The sequence below is a fragment of the Micromys minutus genome (genome assembly GCF_963924665.1).
Source record: "Micromys minutus genome assembly, chromosome: 31".
NCBI lineage: Eukaryota > Metazoa > Chordata > Mammalia > Rodentia > Muridae > Micromys > Micromys minutus.
The window spans coordinates 23,226,184-23,251,376 of record NC_137966.1 but is presented as its reverse complement, the minus strand read 5'-3'; the positions used below and the strand labels follow the sequence as shown (position 1 = coordinate 23,251,376).

General features: G+C 50.2%; 1 protein-coding gene across 1 annotated transcript in view; it reads right to left on the bottom strand.

Moving 5' to 3' along the window:
* Window positions 1-25,193, bottom strand: part of CIITA (class II major histocompatibility complex transactivator) — a gene marked incomplete at its 5' end in the record, with an annotated part of 43,121 nt that overhangs the window by 6,848 nt on the left and 11,080 nt on the right. Inside the window, 13 exons of the mRNA XM_080942115.1 lie at window positions 469-561; window positions 1,090-1,170; window positions 4,792-4,863; window positions 6,013-6,171; window positions 6,957-8,598; window positions 10,315-10,383; window positions 10,983-11,147; window positions 12,355-12,489; window positions 12,943-12,987; window positions 15,065-15,145; window positions 15,295-15,357; window positions 16,540-16,635; window positions 16,839-16,985. Of these exons, the coding sequence (XP_080798241.1) occupies window positions 469-561; window positions 1,090-1,170; window positions 4,792-4,863; window positions 6,013-6,171; window positions 6,957-8,598; window positions 10,315-10,383; window positions 10,983-11,147; window positions 12,355-12,489; window positions 12,943-12,987; window positions 15,065-15,145; window positions 15,295-15,357; window positions 16,540-16,635; window positions 16,839-16,985 (2,848 nt within the window). The remainder of the gene's footprint in view (window positions 1-468; window positions 562-1,089; window positions 1,171-4,791; window positions 4,864-6,012; window positions 6,172-6,956; window positions 8,599-10,314; window positions 10,384-10,982; window positions 11,148-12,354; window positions 12,490-12,942; window positions 12,988-15,064; window positions 15,146-15,294; window positions 15,358-16,539; window positions 16,636-16,838; window positions 16,986-25,193) is intronic.

The following is a 25,193-nucleotide window of genomic DNA, read 5'->3' as shown; positions in this document are numbered from 1 at the left end:
GGAGCAGGATCTTTGGGGTCTCCACTGTTGCCCGGGATAGCAAGGCTTCCTTAAGTCTTTGTTCACTAAACCAGTAAATGAGATCTGGAGAGTTTGCTCAGTAAAGTGCTTGCCTCAGTCTTGAGTTCGATCCCCAAAACCCACACAGAATGCAGGGCATGTTGGGTATGCTGTACTCCCAGTACTGGGGAGGTGGAGACATGTGGCACTTGGGGTCTCACTGGCTGGGTAACCTGGCATAACTGGAAAGTTCCAAGCCAGAGAGAGTCCATGTCTTATAGAGGCAGCCAGTGTTCCTGGGGTGGCCCTGGACTGACATACAGTTGGAAGAACAGGGAATGGTTAAGCAGAGACATCACATGATCCAGGACAGACTGAGTGGATGGTGGAGAGATGGTGATAGGATGGAGGGTGGGCTGGAGAGATGCTCTGGACCAGAAGTAGAGGAGGCGGGCCCAGCATACTCACTTGAGAGTCTCCAGGGCCTTCAGCTGAGGGAAGGTGGCTGAGAGCATCGACACACCCTTGTCCCCAATCTTGTTCTCACTAAGGGAGTCCAGGCTGCAGCAGGGAACAGACGGTGGCCATTTACCTTGTGATTCCAGGTCAGCATCCTCCAGCCCCGGTCCTCCTTTCTAGTGCCTTAAGCTCCTCTCTGGGCTTATGAGAGCTGGCCTGAACCACCTGGGGGCACCATCCAGCTGGCCTAGCCCCATGGGCTTTGTAGGAGCTCCCCTGACCTCTTGGAACCTCAACTATAGAGCAGCTCCCTGCTCCCACCCATCTGCCCTTTGTGGTTGCTAAGAGCAGTGAAGGGGGCTGTGTAGGGAAAGGAGTTTCAAAGCTTGCAAAACTCCAAACTTTTCTTTTTTAAAAATCTGGGGAGTACCATCCTCTGTCCCTTCCTTATACTAGGGACCATAAGTCCCTGTGGTGGGGTCATCTGGCTCCCACACAGTTTTCTCACTGAGGAAGTTGTGTGAAAAAGGAGTAAGACTCCCCATTTACCCTGGGGACAAAGTCTGGGCAGAGGGTAAGAGAGGCTCCCAGGGCTTGTCGGGGTGGAGGGTCTCAGGGTCTATAACTTACTCCAAGTGTTGCAGGGAAGAGAAGGCTGGAAGGATCTTTGCCAGGGTGGGGAAAGCCTGAGGGCCTAAGATAGGGCCCAACCTAGGAAGCAATCGACGGCAGAGATCAGACACTGAAACAGCCAGTGGAGACCAAACAGAAAGACCAGTCTGAGGCTCCTTCCCTGACTCCCCAGCTTCTTATCCCTACCAGCTGGGCTCCCGTGGCTGCTGCCTGGGACCGCCACCGCCACCGAGAAGCCTGCAAGGAGTCTCTCTTCACTGCTTTCAGCAGCAAATCTGTCCTCATTGTAGATAGGATGCTCACCCTTGCCTGGTGAAGAGGTCCCCGCACCCGCCAAGGTCTATACCCAGGGACACACCAAATCACCTGCCCTTGCATTTTAATATCTGTTCTCTCCCCCCTCTCTCTTCTTGAGTGTGTGTGTGTGTGTGTGTGTGTGTGTGTGTGTGTGTATGCACAAGTACAGAGGTCACTGACCTGCAACTCACTAATTCAGTACACTGAGAGAGCCTCATTTCTCCCCCAATGCTAGGACACCACTTGCATAAAACATTGAGATAATCAAAGAAATTAGTTCACAGTCTGGACCACCATGTCCAGGAGGCTAACTCTAGGTGCTGCAGGGAAGAAGGCTGGAAGGATCTTCATCCATGTTGGGAAAGCCTGGGGGCCCAAGACGTGACCCAACCCCATTCTGGACCACCCATGAGCTTTCCCATTCAGCCACTGCTTACGAGAGGTAAGAAATGCTATAGACAAACTCACGAGGGGGAGTTCAGGAAGGGTCTCAGAACACTGAGACACAAGGTCAGTAGGGTCAAGGTGCCTGCATCCAACCTGGAGACCTAAATTTTGTCCCTGAGCCCGACATGGTAGAAAGAACCAAGTCTTTAAAATTGTCCTCTAACTCCAGGCATGGTATGGCACATGCTTGTGTGAGCGCACACATCCAAATCTAAAAAAAAAAAAAAAAAAACCAAACCCAGAGAAAAGCGAGGATTGGGTCGACCTGCTGTGTAAGGAAGGGCGTTCAGGGCAGAGGCATTGCCACACAGAGGCCCGGGGCTGGGTCTTGATTCAGGAGAAAGCCACAAGAGGGAGCATAGGCAAGCTCTCTAGCTTAAGACTCCAACCTGCTGTATAAAATGACTTTGTGCCTCAACCACTAGATGCTGGGGCCGAAATGTGTGCCCCCATGCCCAGTGCTGAGGAGCAAACCAGGGCTTTATGTGTACTGAGCCACATGTATGCACCTCCACCTACACACATGTGGGAGTTTTTAAGTGGACTGATCAAAGAGGCCTGCAGACTGGGGAACCTGGGGGTGGCTGCAATAGACGCCCCAAAATAGCCCTTTGTTTCCTTCCTTTCTTCCTCAGAACTGTCTCAGGGCTTCCAGCGTGTAGGTGGCTGTTGGCCTGGCTCTAGCCACTGGAGCTGCCTGTTCCACTTGGCAGCCTCTGGTACCCAGAGTGCAGTTCCGATCACCGGGGAGGGGCTTTTTAAGCTGAAAATAATTCAAAGCCAGAAAACACCCTGCGGCTGTCTTCAGACATTTCCTCTTTTCAGCAATATTTTTACCTCTGTACATATGTGGTATCTTATGTGCTATTGAAAACAAGAGAAACGTGGTTATCTGTGCGGGGGTGCCGGGAAGCTGGCAGCAAGTGTGTGACCAGCTGCAGGCAAATCACCAACACCACCAAGCCTCAGTTTCCAAATCTGTCTTCCAGAGCAGTCCTTCTCATGAAGGGGACTTTATGTAAAACGCCCTGAGGATCTTGTAGGTGGCTCTCTTTGTCTTGAGACGAGGTTTACCTGGCTGGAGTGATCTCATCTCTAACAGGACCAAACACTGAGTTTGTTAGTCAGCCAGGCACGCTAACCTGATGTTTATAACACTGAAGAAGGCACTTCATCTCTCGGCTTCACTCTGCCCATTTATAAACGAGAGATGACGTCAGTGGCCTTCTCCACGGCCGTCTAAGATAGGAAGCGGAATGTTTTACAGTTAGAAATCTTAGTTAAAGCCGGGTGGTGGAACGAGCGTGCAATCCTAGGTAGGTACTTGGCAGGGCTGAGGCAAGGGAGAGCAAAAGTTCAAAGCTAGATTAAATATTAACACCCCCCCTTCAAAATATCTATGGGTAGGGACTATGGCTGAATTGCAGAGTATCTGCCTAGCATGCACGAAGCCCCAGGTTCTATCCCTTGCACTGCATAAGCCTGGCATGGTAGGGTATGCCCATAACCCTAGCATCCGGGAGGTAGAGGCAGAAAGATCAGAAGTTCAAGATTATATTGTTTGGCCTGGTTTACACAGCAGTTTGAGGTCAGCCTGGAATATAAAGAAACAAGCAAACAAATGGGTAGGGATGTGCCTCAGAGGCAGAGCACTTGACAGGCCTAAGCTCAGCCCTCAGCACTGGGGGACGCTATTCAGGTAGCCAGACTTAAATATAACTCTTGGGCTCTTCAGGGCCCATGTACTGGAGTGCAGCAGCTCTGTCATAGCCCGGGCACCCCAGTCTCTCTAGAACCTTCTGCAACCCACCGTCTCTATTCCTACTACCCTGGCAGCACTGCTCAGGATGGTGGCTCTCTGGCCTGGCTACACAGGGTGGGGGACCAATTGTCCCAGTTTGCTGGAATGGACTGGTTCCTAAGCATGCAAGACTCCCAGCCAGACCATGCTAGGCAAGCTGGCCCCTAGCCCACTGGAGCTACACACTCACATTTCTCAAGAAGGATCCTTCTAATCGATGAATCCCAGCAAAGCAAGTAAGATGCAGATGAGGTCTGAGCATGCGTAACTGGGAACCCTAGTAAGTCTGTCTACTCAGCAGCCAGGCTGGGCCAAGGCTAGCCTGTGGTAAGGACACCCGAATTCAGAAAGCTGTGGTCATGATATGCACATGCATTCCTCTGGAGGAGAACATGCGGCCAGGGGAGTGAGCAGCCTGAAAATAGGAGCAGGGTGCAGTTCCAAGCTCAGCAAAGGAAGAGCTCAAACTGAGGTCTGGGCTGCCCTTCCGTGTGAGGCCATGGTCTGGCACACACTGGGCTCTTAGTTTCTACATGCATTCCTTTAAGGCTTCCTCTCCAGCACCCCCATGGGCTCACTCCTAATTTCTCGAGCTTCTGTGAAGGTGTCACCTCTTCCAGGAAGCTCCCCCGGCCCACCCTGCAAAGGAACTTATTAGAATAAGTTCATCATGGATAGCAGCCTCTGCTCCTCAAAGAGCTTTGTGATGAATGAATAGTCATGAGCTCTTTGTGCATGTGCATGTGTGTGTGCATGTGCATGTGTGTGTGCATGTGCGTGCATGTGTATGTATGTGTGCATGTGTATGTGAGTGCATATATGCATATGTGTCTGAATGTGTACATGTGGATGTGTGTTCTATGTGTACATATGAGTATAAGAGGTGTGTGTTACATGTGTGTGAATGTGTTGAGTGTGCATGTGCATGCGTGTGCATTGCCCTGTAAATGGCCAACTCTCTGTTGATCTGAGCACCTCCTGTACTTATCCAAACAAGCCACACTCAGCAGGTGGAGACTTCTTTCCCAGTGGTTAAATGAGAGAGCAGGAATTATCCAAGCTCTTCCCTCCTGCTCGCCATGTCTCTGCCCAAAGACCAGCAAAGATGGCAGAAACAACCTTGGGGCACTGAGGTAATTCCCTCTTTCACTTACGCAAACTCTAGCTTCTTAAGGTCCCGGATGGCAGGAAGATCCTTAGCTGCATCCTCTGAGGGGTTTCTCAGCCTGTAGAGAAAGGGCTTTGGTAAGTAATTGTAGCCCCACTGGTGTGTCCCAGTGTCCACATCCTGCCCCCAGGACTGCCCTGCTTGAGAGATATTGTTGATCCTTACCTAAAAAGAACAATCTCTGGGGGCTGAAGAGATAGCTCAGTGGTTAAGTTCATACTGCTCTTGCAGAGAATCAGAGTTTGACTCCTAACTGCCTGTAACTCCAGCTATCGGGGGTCCGATGCTACACACACACACACACACACACACACACACACACACACACACACATGAAAGCAGGCATGCACACAGGCATGCATAATTAAAAGCAAAATGCTTTTTTAAAAGATCCAGGCAGAGTGGCACAGGCCTGCATTACCAGCTATTTGAGAGGATGAGGCAGGAGGATCATAACTTGGAGGCGAGCTTCAACTACATATCCAATTCAAGTTCAGCCTGAACAACTTAGTAAGACCTTGTCTCTAAATTAAAAGATTAAAAGGGCTGGGGATATAGCTTGGTGTTAGAGTTCTTGCGTGGCATGTGGTGTGTGTGTGTGTGTGTGTGTGTGTGTGTGTGAGAGAGAGAGAGAGAGAGAGAGAGAGAGAGAGACAGAGACAGAGACAGAGACAGAGACAGAGACAGAGCAGAGACAGAGAAGACGGAAACAGACAGAGATGGAGACAGAGAGAATGTGAATATCTTACCCATGTATCTGTGTGTGACTCATGGAGAGACTTGGAGAAAGCCCTCAGCAGCACTTAGGTCTTAGGACAGTGCTGTCCTTGTGTCCTCTGCACCTTGGCTCTGTTATGGCTGAAATGGTGCTGGCACTGGGTCTGGCTGCCTGAAGGGCTAGGAGGGTCCCACCAGTTAGTAGGTGCAGAAGGTCTCCTTGTTAGCACCCAGCAGGCGATATCCCTTGGCTTCATCTGTGAAGGGCCTGATATAGGGCGTCAGGCTTAGAATGAGCAAAGGGCAAAGCCAGGGTTCCTGCCAGGGTGGAACTGCAGTGGAGGGCTGGGTGTCCATGCCAAGACAGGGCTCTGGGTTCCTGCCAGGGTGGAACTGCAGTGGAGGGCTGGGTGTCCAGTCAGAACATGCATGTGCCAGATGTAGCTTGCCTGTACAGTCTGGACCTCCCTCTGACCCCTTGCCCCCTCACCTCTGGGTCTGCACGAGGCTGTCCAGCTCTTCCACATCCTTTGGGGACTTGGCCTTAAATGGCTCAATGGTGAGCTTCTCCTCTGCCGCCTGGAGCAGCTGGGTTTCTCCCTGATGCTGTAGGGACTCCCATAATGCCATTGTGTCACTCAAGGAGGCCCTGTGGAGGGAAGGCCTCAGACTCAGGTGCAGCCCCAAGGTGAGATCACAAGGAGTGGGGCTCTACAAAGTGACCTCCCATCTCCTGAGATCCTTGTTTTAGCCTGATCTCCTCCTTCCACGACCACATCAACCCTTACTTGAAAAGGGACACTTTTTACTCCGGCTGCCAGGAAGCTCAGTGCTAAATTCTGGGTACGACTGCAGCAGGTCGGCCTTCTAACTTGAGTAAAATGGATTTACCAGGGATGTGGGAAGAAGTTTTCTGGAGATTACCCTGAGGTGCTCAAGCATACTGCAAAAATGTACTTGACTGAGCCGAACGAAAGAACTTGGACCCCACCTTGAGAGGTGCAGGAAGTCCTTGGAGGGCTGCAAGCAGCCCTGGCATCTGACCAGATTCATTCTGGGACAATTCCTCTGCTGCCTGAATTCAAAGAGCAGAGAAACAGAAAACACCAGAGGCAGAGAAGCTAAGGGTGTGTGTCTCTGAGCCTGAGAGAATGGTGACACATGCTGGTGACCGAAGGATGAAACCAATCTGAATTTAGGCTTGGCTGAGATTCTAGATGTGTTCCTGGCACATGGCAGGTGTTCAAATATTGGTTAGAAGAACTCACCCTCCCCCCACAAACTTCATGGCTAATAGCAATAGTTGCCTATCTCTGACCTGCAGTATTGTCATTTTATTATTGGAGGGGGCTATTCTGAACTATCTAATGCTGTACCCATGGAATAAGGGTCCCTAGAGTCACAGTCCACGCCTGCCCTGTGCCCTGCCCACACCTGAAACTGGTGACACAGCTGAGTCCCACGAGGTTGCCCAGTCCAGAGGGCTCAATGCCAGTCTGACGAAGGTCCAAGGAGAAGTCCTGGCTGGCCGTCTCCAAGGCTCTGCCCAGCATATACACATCTGGGGGTGTGAGCCGGGTGCCCAGGAAGGAAAGGTGCCCAGGGAGCTGGTGTGCAACATGCTTCCAAATACTAGGTTCCTGTGTTTCGTGGGCACAGTGTAGCAGCTCCAGCAACCTCCCGGCCCGAAGTGTCCCCAGCTTCAAGCGCTTTAGGTACCTGGTAAGAACCTTCCGCTTCCTGTCTGCCACTGCAGGACCCACCAGAGCTCCCAGGCAGTGGGCTCGAGGCTGAAAAACCAGTCCAGCCAGAAATCGTGGCACACCCTCTAGCCAGTTGTCATAGGGTCTCTTCTTCCTTGGGGTCAAGGCCAGGTACTGTGGCAGCTCCTTGTCTTTGATTTCATTGCACTGTGCCAACCACACGGCACCCAAGAAACATTGTAGTAGAAAACTGGAGAAGGCCAGCTGGGCCTCTGTGGTCCCCAGGGTCTGCTGCATCAAACCTTGGGCCACTGCCCAGGTTTTCACCTCCACTGATGGAAACTCAGTTTCTTGCAAGGTGCTTTGGTGTCTTCTCCCCAGCTCCCAGGCCAGCCTGGCCAGTTCAGCTAAGGCTCCAGGAGGACTGTTCTGAGCTGCAGGGACCAGCAGGCCGACATACAGCCCTGTAAGTGTACAAGGTAGCCGGGCCTCTGTGCCCTGATCCAGCAGGGCCTTGGAGAGCTGACACACGGCATTGCACAGAACAGGGCTGTGACAAAGGGTGAGGAGAAAAGGCTGGCCCTCCAGGAGGCCCAGGGCCTTGTCTTGGTTCCCTGCGGTTCCTGAGTTCTCAAAGTAGTGCCTCATGTAAGTCTGGGCCTGTTTAATGGAGAAGCTGGGCACCTCAAAGATGGCATCCGCCTTGCTCAGGCTCTGAGCCAGGCGGCCCCGGGGCCGGGCTGTGAGGAGCAAGGTGCAGCCTCGCAGCAGCTTCCGCTGAAAGAGCCCCGCCAGCAGTCCCCGGAGGGAGCAGGGCTCTGGGGACTGAGGTCCACAGGGTCCATGCAGGAGGCCATCTTGGGCCTCTAGCTCCTCAAAAGCATCTAGAATGAGCAGAACACGGTCCGGCTGCTTCACAATATAATCAAAGACCTCGTCGTCCATGGCCAGTGGCTGCAGGTTTGGGGAACAGAGCAGATCCCGCAGGTGGTAGGTGTCCCCAGGACGATCCAAGCAATGACAGGGGATATAGAAGACAAAGTCATATTGTGGCAACTGGCCACGTGCCCAGGTGTGACTCACTGTCCTGGCCCAGTGGCTCTTGCCCTGGCCGGCCTTGCCCAGCACAGCGACCACCTGTGTCTCTCGTGGTCGCCTGCAGTCACCGACAACGTGAAGTACCTCAGCCAGACCACCATGGGCCAGCTGGCGCTCTGTCCAGTTGGGAGTGGCCAGCTCCCTCTCCTGACTCTTGTTGCTTCCTCTTTCCAACCTGGCCCGCACCAGCTCCATGGCCACCAGAGGACCACTTGGGCTCTCGGGCAGTGCCTGGTACTTGTCCTGTAGGGAGTGCTGGAACCGTTCCACAGACTCTACAAAAGCCAGAGTGAGTCAGAGTTTGTAGTGGAGTGAGGGGCTGGGGAAGGAGAGGCCAGAGCTGTCCTCCTGATGTTTCTATCTACAGCTCACAAGCCGCCAGCTCACTCATTCAGCCAAGTCCCCCACCCCCACCCCGCTCTCCCTGAGAAATGGAGGATGTTTACTGTGGATAAAACCCAGGGCACATGATCAGCCACCAAAATGCTTCCCAGCCCCTCTGGGACCTGCCCTCACCATTCAGTTACTCACTAGGCTAGGCCACTCATGCCTCTGGGGCTTGGGAGAGGCGTTGGTTATTTGTGGATTCAGCATGTTAAGTGAGATGAACCAGGCTCAGAAGGACATAGATCACATTTCCTTTCATATGTGGAGCCCAGAAAATATACTCCTACACACACACACACACACACACACACAGAGAGAGAGAGAGAGAGAGAGAGAGAGAGAGCAGATCATGAAAATAGAAGTCAGAGTATTTAGTGGAGGGAGATGACTACTGGAGAAGAGCAATGAAAGACCAGATGATAGTGTGTGATATGAACAAAACACATGTGTGTATGTATGTGTGTATGTATATGTTACATATGTATGTACGAACATGGCACCATCAAACCCATCATTTTGACAATGAGTATATACTAGTTAAAATTAAAATAAAAAATACAGGGGTGAAGTTTGATGAGATGGCTCAGTAGCAAAATGCACTTCCTGACAAACCAGCAAATTTGGTTTCCACCCCTGGCACCTCATAGTAGGAGAAAACTGACTCCTGCAGGTTGTACATACACACACACACACACACACACACACACACACACACACACACACACACACTTTAAAGCCTTTTAAAAAGACAGTGGGGCTGGTGAGGTTGTAGCTACTGACAGAGTGCTTGCCTAGTGTGTATGTTGCCCTGCGTTTCCTAACCAGGAACGTGGTGGTACTCCTGTACTCCCAGGACTTGGGAGGTAGAGGCAGGAAGATTGGAAGTTCAAAGTTTTCCTCAGCTGTATAGCAAGTTGGAAAAAAAAAAAACCAGAAAAAAATAAATAAACAAAGGAGGGAGGGAAGGAGGGAGGGAGGGAGGGAGGAAGGAAGGGAGGAAGATGGAGGCAGTGGGCACTACGTTGTACACCTGCAGCCTTAGTACTTAAGAGGCTGAGACAATAGGGGTGTTAGTTTGAGGCCAGCCTGAGTTACAGAGTCAGTTTGAGGGTGTGAGGCAAATAGTGAGAGTCTGTTTCAAAACAAACAAACAAAGTGTCAGCAGCAACAACAAAAACTAACAAACCAAAAACCCAAAAGGTTGAGACTTGGGAGCCCATATGTGTGAGTTCAAATGTCGGCTCCTCCATTTGTGTGGCAGTGAGCACCTGTATGCTCTGCTATGACTCAAGGTAGGTCTCTGAAATGGAGGTGACACTGGGACAAAGCCTGGGGACACACTGTAAGGGGACACCCCTGGCATCCTCCATTGTTTCATTGCTTCACACTTAACCCCCTTCACCCACATTCTCCCTCACAAATGCAAGGTCAGTTCCCACGGTGCCTCGGGAAAGGGCAGATGTGAAACACGGGGTGGTAGATGAATGGGTTAAACAGTGAATGAAAGAGCACGTGAGCCCACGACAAGGGTCTGACCAGGCCCTGCACGAATGAGGTGCTTCTCGAACTTTCGTATCCAGACAGAGGGGCCGACTGACACTCACCTGGCCATTTTGGAAGCTCGATGGAAGTCTCCGGACCCTCTTGGCATGGGGAGGGGGATGTTGTGTCCTCTGAGGATGGAGAAGTGTCAGGTTAGAGTCTGAGGAGTACCTGGGCATGCAGGGGACAGAACCGTATGCCTGAGCGCCAAGACCAGGGTACAAGGAGGTTGCCCAGGACTATCTGGCATCTCCAGTTTAGCCAGCTATCCTTACAAAAAAATTAAACCAATGTTTTAAAGATTATGGTAAGCCAGACATTACAATAAATATAATCCCAGCTCTCAGGGGTTAGATAGAATGTTCACAAGTTTACAGTCAATCTAATAGTCATATATTTGAATTGCAGGTCAGTTAGGGCTACATAGCAAGACCCTGTCTCCAAACAAAGAAAAGCAAAATTCGGAAACATGCTATGTAAGTAAAGTCTGGGCTTCCAGTTTCAGAAGGGTTTGCTTTCATACCCTCAGGATCAACAGAGGCGTGTGGCTTCCGGTTCTGCTTGGATGGACATACCCTCAGTTACACTCTCTGCTCCAGTCCTCACACACCCTCATGATCAGCCATGCACCCCTGGGTGTGACCTGCCCATCTCCTCAGGCAGCTCTGACTGAGAAACATCCTTCCTCAGGGGCCGCTTCCAACCCTTCTTTCAGGGCCCCAGGCCTCACCCGCCTCATTTACTCGGGAGGTCAGCGCAGGTTCAGGCATGCTGGGCAGGTCAGCTGCAGATGGTGCGAAGGGGCTGGTGGAGCCAGGCCGGTCTGGGGACTGGGGGAGACTGGGGACGGTGAGGCTGCTTGACGGGAGTACTTGGTTGACCTGGGGCATCTCAGCTACACCAAAGATAAGGAGGGCATAACCATTAGGAACAGGTCCAGAAATGCGCTGGGGTCATCTCCACTTCGATCAAACTGTAGAGTGTAAACTGACTTTCTTCCGGGGTGGGGAGAGCACTACCTCTGTGTTAAATGTTAACTGACTAGTTAGGACTTCTGTGCCTGTGGAGAACTGGAAGGCTACAGGCCCAGAGCCAAATTGACTTGGGGAGTCCTTAGCTCCCATCCCACAACATGAATTACCCACATCTGTTTTTAAGCTAGCATCCTTAAGACTTAAGGTAAAAATCCTTTTTTTTGGAATGTACTAGATGCTATTTCCACTAACCCAAAGGCTAAGAATGCAGCACAAGACAGGTGTGGATACAGCTGAGGTGTCCTGAGGTGTCCTGCCCCCTTTGCTGTGATGCTGAGGTTTACACCAATGTATTTGCAAGATACCTTGGCTTACAACTCTCTTTTTCTGTTACCAAAAACGTTCATTTAGCTGTCTCCATGTTGGAATTCAACATGAAGTGTTGCAAGCCATGGCCACTCGGATCTGGCTCTGGGATAAATGATCTCTTATTGCTGGTGAGAAAACCCAGATTAGAGAGAGAGCCGTGCCCTGATGCACAGCAAACTCCATCCCCGCACGGAAGGGGGAGGAGACAGTCGAGTCTCCAGTCTCTTACTGTTTGGCTAATTAATGAGTATTACGAGTGTCAAAGCTTAAAAATAAAATTGAGGTTTTTGTTTGTTTTGTTTTGTTTTTAAGGGCAGGAGGGATGGCGCAGTGTCTAAGTGCACGCACTTCCCCAGTGATCCTGATTTGGCTCCCAGCTTCCAGGGCAGGCTGCTCACAACAGCCTGTGTCTCCCACTCCAGACAGATCTGCTGCCTCTGGCTTCTTCAAGCATTGCAGCCATGCACGCTGATGTGTGTGTACACAAATACATACAAATAAAATAATGAAGGAGAGCTGAGGGGAGAGGAAATACCTCACAGAGGAGGCTACAAGACCGGCCGCACAGGCAGACCACCTGAGAGACGGTTCTGTACTTTGTCTCTTTGGGAGAAGCAAAGACAGAGAAAGGTTTGGGAGAGAGGATTTATGACCAGGTACTATGTCACAATGGCCAGTGTCTGCAAAGGGAAAGAACAAGGTCAGGGGTTAGGGAGGAAGGAGAGGTGGTCAGCTTCAATGCTGGGCTCCCACACTCACCGTGGTAGATTAGGACACTGGAGAGCCCTGTGCCAGCCCCTGAGATTTGCCAGAGTCCCTGGGGCACAGTGGTGAAGATCTGGATGTGCCCAGCGGGGAGATCCAAATAGTTCAGTGAGGTCCTAGAGGGGGGTACTTCGGAAGACAGAGGCAGTGAGGGGGACATCCACAGCACCCATCTTTGTACTTCTGTTTAGTGATGTGGGGAGGAAGACCAACTACCTCTCAAAGGGCACTCATTTCTCCAGGACCAGCAGCCAAGCCTGTCTCACCTGTAGTGCTGTCCCTAGCACCTAGCAGTGTGGCTGACAGAGACAAGAAGGGACCACAAGTGGGCAGGAATGGCAATAGAATTCCCACAGTGGGGATTTTTCTTCCCTCTTCTCTCTTACCCCTTCCTTCCTCCCTCCTTCTCTCCTTCTCCCATGATGACAGAATCCAACCAGGGCTTCATTCACAGTACTCACATACTCTGCTTCTGAACTGCTCCCAACCCTGAGCCCTGGTGTTCAATGCTGGCTTGTACTACATTTGAGGGAAACCCATGTTCTCCTAAATGGGACCCTCTAAACCACCTGCCCATCTCACCTAGCTTCCTGTGCTTTGAGTCCATAGCATGCTCTTCTGGGAAGCCTGCAAAGAGAACCCTGAGGTCAGTGGCCCTGGGTTGGGATGTCCCCAGCCGTGGAGATTTCTTGGGTCCCAGCAGGCTATGTGACCTTGCCTGGGGAATTGAGAAACTGTGTCCCACTTCTCCTCTATGCCTCTGGGTGCTGGAGCCCAAGTCTTAGCTGTAAAGCATCTTGATAGGTAGGGGAGAGTAGGGTAGAGCCAGTCACAGATCAGGTGACATTAGAGCTACAAAACTACTGGAGCCAACTTCTCTGGGCTCTGCCTAGGATGCTCCCATAGCCTGCCAGAGAGCCTTAATACTTCTTCTGCAGTTTGAGTCAGATGTGAAAGAGCCAGGATGCTGGGTGGGGGCATGAAACAAAGGGAATCATAGGCTGTAATTTACTGCCAGGGCACCCAAAAGAGATGGGTAGAAGGAGCAATGAATCTACCAATGGGTGGAGCAGCTCAAACCAAATAGATCCCAGTATCAGCTGCGGAATCCAAGCAAGGGGTAGTCTCACAGAGGGACTCTTGCCTTTGCTCAGTATAGGGGGAGGAAGGGAAGGACGCATGGGTGCAGGGAGGGAAAGAAGAGAGGGAAGAAGGGAAGGAGAGAAGGGGAAAGGCCAACCCCCCTGCCCCCAGAACCAAGTAAAGGTGGAAGAGAACTGACCCAGGAAGGTGTCTGTCATGTGTGTGTGTGTGCCCATACACGAAATAATAGAAAGAAAGAAACCTGAAAAATGGAGGAAGTAAAGAAGGGAGAGAGGAGAAGATGGAGTGGAGTCTGCAGACAGACCTGTGTTCTCCTGCAGCAGTTTAGAACTGCCCTCCCACCCATTGCAGAAAGCCAAGAGTAAAGTAGTGTATGCATGTGTAAGTGTGCAATTGTATATATATGCATATGTTACTGTGTCTATGCACCATGTTTATGGGTAAGTTGTGTTCATATGTATGTTGATGTGTGATGTGTGTGTGTGTGCACGCTCGTGTGCGTGTGGTGGGGGTGGAGCAAGTGAGTGGCATATTCCAACAAAGCTCAAAGAGAGTGGTGGACACAAACTGCCTTCAGGGAGAGATGCTAAAGCCAGGAAGAGGAGTAGGTGCAAACTCTGCTGCTGTCTGTTCTTAGGACTTTAGGCTGGTTATAGGACTTTACACGCCAGACTCCCATGCCCACCAGTAAATAAACATACAGAGCCTGGGGGTGCAGTTTAATGTAGAATGTTTGTCTGACATAGGCTAATAAATATATAAGGACAAGAAAGATGGTTTGGTGGTTAAAAGCACCATCTGCTTTCCCACAAGACCTGAGTTCAATTCCCAGGACCCACATGATGGCTCACAACAATATGTTACTCTTGTCCCTGGGGATTTATGCTCTCTTCCGGTCTCTGCAGGCAGCAAACACTCATGTGGGACACAGACACACAAACAGGCAAAACATCCATAGACATAAAATAAATACATTAAAATAAGCACAAATAAGACAGTGACTTTATGTGGATGTGTGGTCAGGGAGGGCTTCCTGGAAGAAGTGAGCTAACAGCTTTGAAGGACCCAACTATGGGAAGGGTGAGAGGAAGGCATTTCAGGAACAGTGGGGTAGGCTGACAGAAGAGGAAGGGCAGGCCACACAGGCCTCTCAGAATGTAACTAGAGGGTCAACAAGGCAGGGAATGCCTTAATATGCATGGGAAAGCACCAATGGCCACCAAAGAGACTAAGGAGGCAGGAGGCAGGTAGGAGGCTTGGAGGGGTGCAGGTACATAGTCAAGGTAACAGCCTATACGGAGCAGATTCAGGATTCCAGCCCAGTCCCACCTGAGGCCTTACCCACTGCTTAACAAGATATTCCTCAGAGACCCAAAGGGAAGCAGGGCTCATTCACTGAGGAACAAGAATCAAAGCATCCCACATCCTCCGGGGCTCTAGAGCTGTGTGCTTCCTCCCTAAAGGAGCTATGGCGTGGGGACGTGGTGGGGAGGCAGATGGGACTTAATGAAGACAACTGGAAAGCAGCAGGCTGCAGACAGAAGGAAGGACCAACTGGGTCTGAGAAGGAACAGGCTGGGCCAGGGAGGGGTTCACTCACGTCTCTTCTGAGGCTTCTGTCCTGTGTCTACAGGGCCCTCTATGTTCTCGCCAAAGCCTTCCTCCAGTCCAATATGCTCTGCTTTGGAGAAGACCAGAGACCCCACATCACAATCACAGAATCCCCAGCAAATCACTACTGTCCTTGCTGTGAGGAGGCGTGGCCGTCAGCCATTTCTTCAGGTGAGGAAGGAATTAAGGCTGAGCTTTAATCAGCTTCCCCCAACTTACTGAAGAGGTCCTTGCTCAGGCCCTCCAGCTGGTTATCCTGGAACACGTACTGATCCAGTTCCGCTGCCGGAGGAGGAAGCATGCAGTCAGTCAAAAGGGTTCCGGAGGAGTGTGGTGGTACACGCCTCAGAGGCAGGCAGGTCTCTTAGTTAAAGGCCAGCCTGGTCTACAGAGTTCTAGGACAGCCAGGGCTATGTAGAGAGATCCTGTCTTAAAACCAAAAACACAACCAAACAAAGGATTTCCTGAAGTCTTGCTGTGTGTCTAGCCTCAGGCCAAGGATCTTCTGGACTGGTGCACAGTAGGGTCTCTGTAAAGGTTATTTCGTATACTTTGAATGAATGAACAAACTAACATTGCCTTCCATGTGCTTTCTGTCTTATTAAAGTATGTGCCCATGAAGATGTCTGTCATTATTAGAGTAGTGCAAAGCACAGCCGTAATGCTGGGCTGAGTCAAATTCTGTCTTTATTCTCCCCTAGCTCCCTTTGCTGCTCACCCTCAGGCTGGTTACTTAATGTTTCTGGCTCCTGTTTCCTCATCTGAATGAAGAGAACAAATACTGAGTACTATCCAGAGGCGGACCTTGCCTTGTCAAACCGCCCAGTTTCAGGTATTTCTTGTGTTTAATCCAGGGCTTGGAAGTGCCTTGGCAGGGGATTTCAGATCTGCTATCCATCCACCACTTCTCTGTCCACCTCAGTTTCCTCCTCTGTGGACAGAAGACTCTCATATCACAGACTTCATCGGCTGCCCTGAGGTGGCAGTGTGGCCCTACAGGGGTAGCAGCTCACTGGCTTCAGTGCTGGGGAAGAATATGCGGTGTGAGCTTCGTGGGAAGGGAGATCAGACAAAATGGAAATGGGAGCGTAGAACTGGGCATAGTGCTTTGTGAGCCACACTTGGAAGGCTGAGGCTGGAGGATTGCCATGACTTTGAGATTGGTCTGGGATACATAGCTAGTTCCAGGACAGCCTGGGTTACAAAGGGCTTTGTCTCCAAAACAAAATAAGACAAACCTAACAAGCAAAAGGAATGAAGAAATGGAGAGAGAGAATAACTTGGTAACCATCAGGGAAGGGACCTGCGCCCCTTTAGTCTTTCCCATTCTTCCTCTTCCTCGGCGTTCCCTCCCTTCCAGCCCTAGTTTCTGATGCTAGCTGTGATTTTGGTGGGAAGGACCTGGTGAGATTAGCGAGAAAGAATTCTTCTCGGTCCTTTCTCTGGCCTCCACCGCCTCCTTACCGATGTTGGCATAGGCCTCCCGGGTCTCTTCGTCCGTTTCCATACCCTGCAACAGCTGGCTGAACTGGTCACAGTTGATAGTGTCCATGTCTGGCTCTGCAAGGGGAAGCCGGGAGGATGAAGCCTGGGTATCTGGGAGGAGGGTTACAGTCGCCATTGAGGGAAAGTGCAATTAGCAAGGGCCGGGAGCTGTCCGTGGTCCTGACGGGTAGCCAGCGCTTTTTCTCCAGCTCGCTAACAGTCTCGGGCCAGCAGAAGGACTGAGAAGGCCAGGAGAGGCCCCAGGGAACAAGGCCCACCTGAGCTGAGTTCGATATCCTCCTCCACAGCAAGGTCCATCTGGTCATAGAGGTGGTAGAGGTGTAGGGGGTCGGCATCGCTGTTAAGGAGCTCCAGGTAGCTGCCGTCTGGAGACCCCAGTTCCATGGTGGTACACAGGCTGTGGCCTGGGAGAAGAGATATACTCAGTTCTGTCATTGGATGGGCTCTAGACACTAGAGAGGAGTTTGAGTCCCATCTGTGAGGCCTTAGACTCAGTGGACAGGGAGGGAATGTCCCTGTGGAACCTTGAAAGGCCAATGGTGGCTCTGTGCCATGTGACAGTGACCTGGAAATCTCCAGTCAAAGAAAACTCATCATGCTGGGGAGATATCAGAGAAGGGTCTCTTCGCTCCAGGACTTGATCTTCTCACCAGCATGCACCCACTTCCACCTATGCCCCGATCTCCTCAGCTCTTGGCTTGGGATCTCCCAGTGCCTCCAGAGCCAAGTTTTCTGTTTCCACTTGCTTTGGGATTGCTTCACAAGTCTCTCAAATAAACCTTCTCCTCTGCCATAAGTTCCAAATGGGATGGGAGGCAGAGATGACCTTGCTCACCCCGTGTGAAGAAATGCCCTCTTTAGCTGCCAGAGTCCATGGGGCTCAAGCTATATTAGGATAAGCAAAGACCCTGCCCACTGAGCTTCCCCACCCTGTAGCCATGCCTATGAGGGAGTTTCTGGATTGCATTGATTAAGGTGGGAAGACCCCTCCTGAGTATGAGCTAAGCACCAGCATTCATCTCTGTCTCTGCTTCCTGAGTGCAGACGCAGTGTGACCATCTGCACCACACCTCTGTCACCACGCCTTCCTTACACAGTGGCCTGGATGTTCAAACTGTGAGCCACACCAGGCTCTCCCTACACACAAGGATGGCGTCTAGTCAGAACTCCCAGACAGCCTGAGTTCCTGAAACTGGACGTTAAGCTTCACATGTGTCACCTTCAAGCCTCCCTTAGCTAATTATGTTCCTGTCTCTCAGACGAAGAGCCAGGTTAGGGTGATGGCGGCAGGGTCACAGCCCCTGTGGCCACCATTTGAGAAATGCAGGTGACAATACAGTTTCCTCTTCTGAGAAGGTCTGTGTACATTGAGGGGCACCTTTTTGATAAATGGGCAGCGTTTTTAGAAAGCCCTCTGCAAAATGCCCTTCCCTGAGACTTCCACGCCCACTTGAGAACATTCTCTGATATTTCTGTCCCCGCTACACACAACAATAGAGGTTTTAGGTTTTATGGGGTTCCTTTTGCTTCAGTTGGGTTAATGATCATGCTGTGAGCTGAAGTGCTCAAATGAATTCAAGATTGAAAGGTTCCAAGATGTCCACAAAATGACAGCATAAAAACCAAAGTGTCGGCAGGCAGCTCCATGGTGGTGGTAGCTGCTGCTATGTTTCAACATATGAAGATAGTGATATTTTATGTGAATGTTTGTATCTGTGCATGTGAGCAAAATGCCCGCACGTGTCAGGAGAGGGTGTGGTACCCCCTGCAGCTGGAGTTGTGGGCAGTTGTGAGTGTGATGTGCATACTCTGGAAGAGCAACAAGCACCATTAACACGGAGACATCTCTCCAGCCCCAGTATAGTTCCTTTTAAATGATGTTTAAACAAGCTGATGTTTTTGTCACCCTGTAAGTTGTCAAAGCCTGGGTGTTAGCATTCCTTCTAAGCTCTGCCCCACAATTACCTGGTAACAGCCAGGTATGTGTGACTTACTATAAAAGGGCCGTTCACCCCCTCCTTGCTCTCTTACTCTCTGCCCCTTCTCTCCCTGACTCCGTTCTCCCACTCTCCCATCTCCTTATTCTCTTCTCTCTATGTATTTCTGCCCCCCCATCCAAACTCCCCTCCCCATGCCCTAAATAAACTCTATTTCGTACTATATCTGTCATGTGGCTGGTGGGAAGGGATACCTCGGCATGGGCCCTCAGAGGCACCCCCTCTCATTTCACCATACCTGGCTCTTTCAAACATAACCTTTGGGTCTTTCATTTTTTTATAAAATACAATATTGGGGAGGGAGGTCCTGGTTCAACAGCTCATGGAAGGAGATGAAGACTTAGACCTGGGCAGGAGGCAAGTGCCACAGACAAAGGAAGAAGTGACTCTCAGTCTCTTCCGAGTAGGCAGCTCAGGAACATGCACAGAGGAGGCTGGCAGAGACTGCTAGTCTCAGTGAAGACTTTCACTTCCTTCAGGGGCTTCAGGTGATCACAAGAGACAGAAGGGGAACTGAAGCCTGTAAGCAATATTGAGAGACTGGACTGGGCTGTAGCTCAATGGCAGTGATCTTGCCTAGCATGTCTAGATCTTTGGTTCCATTCTCAGTGTGTGCTCATGTGCACACACACACACACACACACACACACACCATGCAAAGCAGTGCTGAGGGATTTTGGAATCTGGAAGACAATGGGAGGTCTGAGCATTTCCTTTGAAAGCAGGAAGACTGGAAGACCTGTGCATGAGAAGCTTCACATCTGGAACATCTGGAAATACTGCTTTTGTTTGGCCCCAGGTTGCCTTATGAATGAGGGGTTAAAATATGGCTTCAAAACTGGGGCTTGAATCAGATCCATAATATTAGTGGTTTTGTTTCCCAAGCGAATGAATGTTTTCAAGTGTGTGTGCACACAATGTTTGTGCATGTGACCATCACAATGTTTCTATACAATAACTCCCGTTCCTGACTGTCCTCTCCTGGCCAGTACTTCTCATAGTTATGGCTGCCTCTGCTCCTGGCTTCCACCTCTTGCCTTGAAGGCTGTCTGAGGTCCTTCTGGCTTGGCCTACTTCAGGAGATGGCTCAGGATATACGGTCACTGGGACAGGGCAATAGGAGTGAGATGCTTGAAGCTTCGAGGGGGCTATCCTGAGGACCACAACTGTCCCGAGACACAGGGATGGCTCAAGGAACACCAGAACTGCAGCTGTGTGATGTTGGGTTCCCACCCCAGCTCATTAGGGGGAGGTAGTTAAGAGATCTGAGATGCAATCGCCTTATGGTTGTCCTCAGCCTGTTACCAAGCTTGTTTTCCATATCACAGTGCCCTCAACCATTTCTGCCCCAGCTCCCTAGCTGCTCCGTGCTCAGTGCAGCCAGTCTGTGGGAAGACACAGTAATTAGAAAAACTGAAAATAGATCTGGTTTTGGTCCCTGGCAGCAAGCCACAGGGCTTTTCCACAGTGGAAGTGGGCCAGAAGAAGCCTGGGTAGCCCAGATATGGGGGCAGTTAAGTTCACAACAGTCCAGGATCACGGGATTGATACAAGAGTCACTCTGCTCTGGCAGGGTGTGTGACTCTGAGAAAGCCCCTTCCTGTCTCCTCTTCCTAGGGCTGTCTGTCATCTGTTAAACACGAGGGCTGTAGGAGAACAGTGGCTTTCAAGTGACATTTCACAGGAATTCCAGATCCTTTGACAAGTCAGAAAATGTTGTTGGCTGAAAGGGCATGGAGGAGCCCAGAACTCCTTTTTCTCTATGGGGGCTTCTCACAGCAGTTTAAACACACACATGTAGCTGGGTGTGATCATACAGGTCTGCAATCCCATGTAGCTGAGTGTGATCATACAGGTCTGCAATCCCATGTAGCTGGGTGTGATCATACAGGTCTGCAATCCCATGTAGCTGAGTGTGATCATACAGGTCTGCAATCCCATGTAGCTGGGTGTGATCATACAGGTCTGCAATCCCATGTAGCTGAGTGCGATCATACAGGTCTGCAATCCCATGTAGCTGAGTGTGATCATACAGGTCTGCAATCCCATGTAGCTGGGTGTGATCATACAGGTCTGCAATCCCATGTAGCTGAGTGTGATCATACAGGTCTGCAATCCCATGTAGCTGGTGTGATCATACAGGTCTGCAATCCCATGTAGCTGGGTGTGATCATACATGTCTGCAATCCCATGTAGCTCAAGAACCCGGAGCAAGAGGATCTTGAATTTGAGGGCAACCTAGGCATTGTAGTGAGACTCTGGCTCAAACACACAAAGCAACAACAACAAAACTAAGGTTCAAGCCCAGTGGAAGAATCCTGTATTGGCTTTGAGTGACAGCAGGAAGACTGAGGTTCAAGGCCAGTCTGGGGTTGTATAACACAAAGTAAAAACAGGGTTAGAATGTATAGAGCAGTCACTCAACCTGAGGGGCCCCCTGAGTTCGGTCTCTAGAACTGCAAGACAAAAGCAAACAGAACTACTTCCCACTCTGCACGAAAGACACCAACCCAGCTCATATACTTCCAGCTTCACATCATTTAGAGAAGGCAAGAGGGGGCTGATGGCTGCCAGAGGCTGCCAGAGGCTGGAATGAACCAGTGTAGAGCTACAGCTTCCAGGGCAGTGAACCCACTCTGGAAGACACTGTTTCTATAGGCACACATCACTGCAACTTGTCCAGACACATGGGGTGTGTCCCATCCAGACAGAGCCCAAACTCTGGACTGTGAATTTCAAGTGCTAAGGCGGTGTTAATGCAGACTGAAAGGTAACAGCTGAGGAGACTACTCATTCATGGACATAGTAAATGAGGAAAAAATCTCTGCAGCTTCTGCTAAGTATTGTTGCAACCCTAAAAATAAAAATAAAAAATAAATAAAAACAAAACAAAAACAAGCAAGCAAGCAAACAAACTAAAGAAGACCAAGACTAATAAGATGGTCCAGTCAGTAACATGCCTTGGAAACGCTAAGGCCTGAGTTTGGATCCCTGGGACCCACATAACAAACAAGGTTGTGTGTGTTTTATTCATAATACTTGGGCAGGGGTACAGGCAGATCCCCAAAACTCACTGATCAGTCAGTATAACAATGCTACTCTTGCATCTTCGTGTGTATGTGTACACACAGACACCACACACACACACACACACACACACACACACACACACAGAGAGAGAGAGAGAGAGAGAGAGAGAGAGAGAGAGAGAGAGAGAGAGAGAGAATCATCATCATCATCAACAATAACAACAAAAACAACAAACCTGGGCATGGTGTTAAGAGCCTGTGGTCTCAGCCCTGAGCAGACAGAGATAGACGGTCCCTGGAGCATACTGGCCCACCCTGGAGCTACCTAGCTTTATCAGTAAGACCAAGATTCCAGCAAGAGACACTATCTTAAAAATGAAGGTAGATAGCTCCTGAGGAATGACAGCAAGGTTGATCTCTCCTACACGTACAAACATACATGTACACATATTCTAAAGAAAAAAAAAAAGTAAAGAAAAGCAAACAAAAAAGAAGGGAGGGAGGAAAGAAGGAAAGAAGAAAAGGAGAGAAAGAAAATGAGGGGAGAAGGAGAGAGGAGAGACAGAATAGATAGATGATAGATAGATAGATGATTGATAGATAGATGATAGATGGATAGATGGATAGATGATGGATAGATGGATAGATGGATGGATAGATAGATAGATAGATAGATAGATAGATAGATAGATGGATGGATGGATGGATGGATGGATGGATGGATGGATGGATGGATAGATAGATAGATAGATAGATAGATAGATAGATAGATAGATAGATAGATGGATAGTAAATAAACACACAAACAAACACCAACAACTATTCACACAACAGTTCAAGTGCAGCCCCATGTGCTCTGACTTGGTGCAGTCAGCCTGTGTGGATGCTGGAGTTCTATCCTGGTCCACTCTATAGGACAGTATGGGTCAACCAGCAGCATGTGGCTCCCAATAGTTTTCCCTTAGAATAACCAAAGCCACACCATTTCTCCAGAATTCATGTGCTAGCCCTAGCCGGCTGGCACTCAGTGGTGGAGAATGTTAGGTTAGAAGAGGTCACTGGGGTGGTATCTTCAAGCTGGGTTAGCACCTTTCTCAAAAGAGGAACCGCCTTGAGCAGTACCCTGACTCCGTCTTGTCACATGACATCCTCTGTCATGCTAAGATGCACCAGGAAGGTCCCTGACAGGTGTGCAGCCCCACTCTTCATTTTCCCAGCATTCAGACTTTAAGGTTAACTTAGCTTCACCCAACTGTGACACCAGAGGTGGCTGACCCAAGCAGAGGCCTACATAGGGCACAAATGTCTCCTCTCCTCACTTTAACATGACACAATGTTGAGAGTCAGCGCTAAGGCTCCTTGGGGATTGGCTATGATCTACATGGTGACCTCACTATAGCTGAGCTCTCTCTCCATCCAGGTCTGCCTCTGTCCCCCAGAGCACCTCCCTCTGAGCTCAGTGCTGGGCTCCATGACAGTCCCACCTCTGATAATGTTTTGCATATTTCCCCCCCCTGAATATGACCTGCAAATCATATGAAATCCCACAAAAGACACCATTGTGGCTACTCTAGCTAAGCTTCCTTCACTTGTGCCCTGAGCCCTGAATGGAAACACCCACTGAGCTACAACTTGGGAAATCTTGGTCCACAGATGGGACAAACGCAGGCTTCACAGGTACTGACTGGCACATGGCAGGCATCTGGGGTCTAGGACAGGAGGAAAAGGTGCAGCCAGAGGAGCAGAGGCATCATCACCTTGCCATAACAAGAGCCCTTTCCCAGCATCTACGCATTCCTGAGGCTGTTGGTCAGTGACTTGGGAAGAAAACGCAGCACATTTTTCTTAGAAAGCAACCTGAGATGATACTGAGCAGAGAGAAGAGGGTTCTAGAGCTGAAATTTAGCAAAGCAGAATCCAAAGCTTCAGTCCCAAGCCTGGTGTGAATTAGGAGAGGCCCTGCTTTCAGGGAGCTTGTAGTGGAAACTAGATTGCATTCCTAAAGAGAGCCACCAAGGTCCATTTCCTTATTTAGCTACTTCCTTATGCCTAACTCATTCCTGAGGCTGACTACCAAGGTCAGCAATCAAAGTGCATTATTTGACTCCACAGACTAATATATCCAGTCAAGACGCAGCTAACACAGGCTTGCCCTGTTTCTCCTTAAAAACTACTTTTACGGAGACACCTGCTGGTGTCTTTGCCCAATTCAGAGGCAGCCCGCACCCCTTGTCTCTTCCTTTGTGCTGAGAATTTGGCAAGGATCACACATGTAACACACCTAGCACGAGATCTGCGGCTGAGCCCAGGAGCCTCACTTTTTGTGAGTTTTGTCATTTCACTGTTCATTTTTTCTTGAAAGACAGGGTCAGGTTCTATACCAGTCTGATCTAATTCACAGCCATCCTCCTGCCTCAGCCTACTGAGTGCCAGACTACATGTGTGCCCTGACATACCTGACACCTGGTGCGAGGCTTTCTGGTGGTTAGGGGATTCTCTGGGCTTTGATACCTGACAAGTCTGAAAGCATCATCCCAGAGAGTCTGACACTGCTTTCCTGTCATTTAATATGCGTCTCTCCCTCCCCGGGTGTAATTACTGTTAGTATTTCTCCGAGGCTCCGCCCCATAGTTACCTGGCAATAACCAGGTATGCCTGACTCACTACAAAAGAGGCAGCTTGCCCCCTCCTCAGTCTCTTACTCTCTTACTCTTTCCCTCTTACTCTCTTTCCGCTCTGCCAGTTTTTCTCCCCATGACCAACCTCTCCTCCTCTATTCCCTCCCCCACCCACTCTCTCTGACTCTACTCCCTCAACTCCCCTCCCCATACCCTAAATAAACTCTATTCTATACTATACCCATGTGGCTGGTACCTCAGGGGGAAGGGATGCCTCAGCATGGGCCCACAGAGGCACCCCTCCACCTCATCAAACCTGGCCTCTACCAAACATATCCCTGGCTTCCTTTTCCTTTTTATAAAACACAACAGTTACTAAATCCCAATCTTTTCCCCTTGTGGTGGGGGTAGGAATCTAGAATCCTGTGTGCACCAGACCATAGTTGTATCACTGAGCTACGTTCCCCAGGCCTTGGTGTGTGAGTGTGTGTGTGTGTGTGTGTGTGTGTGTGTGTGTGTTTGGCTTGGCTTCCTTGCGGTGGTACTCTTGTTTTGCTTGTACAATAGGGTTACCCTGTGCAGCTGGCCCCGGGACTTTGTCCCCTTGCTTCAGCTTCTTGTGCATGCACTGACTGTACCTGGCAGCGATCCACATTTAAGACCCTACTATGCGCCTCACCTCACACTTGCCCCCTCCTTATGCTGAACAGGGGAGGCTGGAGCCAAAGAGATGGCTCAGTGGTTAGGGACACTTGCTCCTCTTGCAGAGGGCTGGAGTTTGGATTCCACCGGCCTGATCAGATCACCCACAGCTCTCTGAAACTCCAGAGCACCAAATGCCTCTGACTTCTGCAGTCACCTACAGTCACATGCTTGTACTCACATGGACACACACCTACGCATAATTAAAACTAGTTAGAATTTAAGAAGACGGAGTTTTATTTCCGGGGTCACACGTCTGTGCCCTT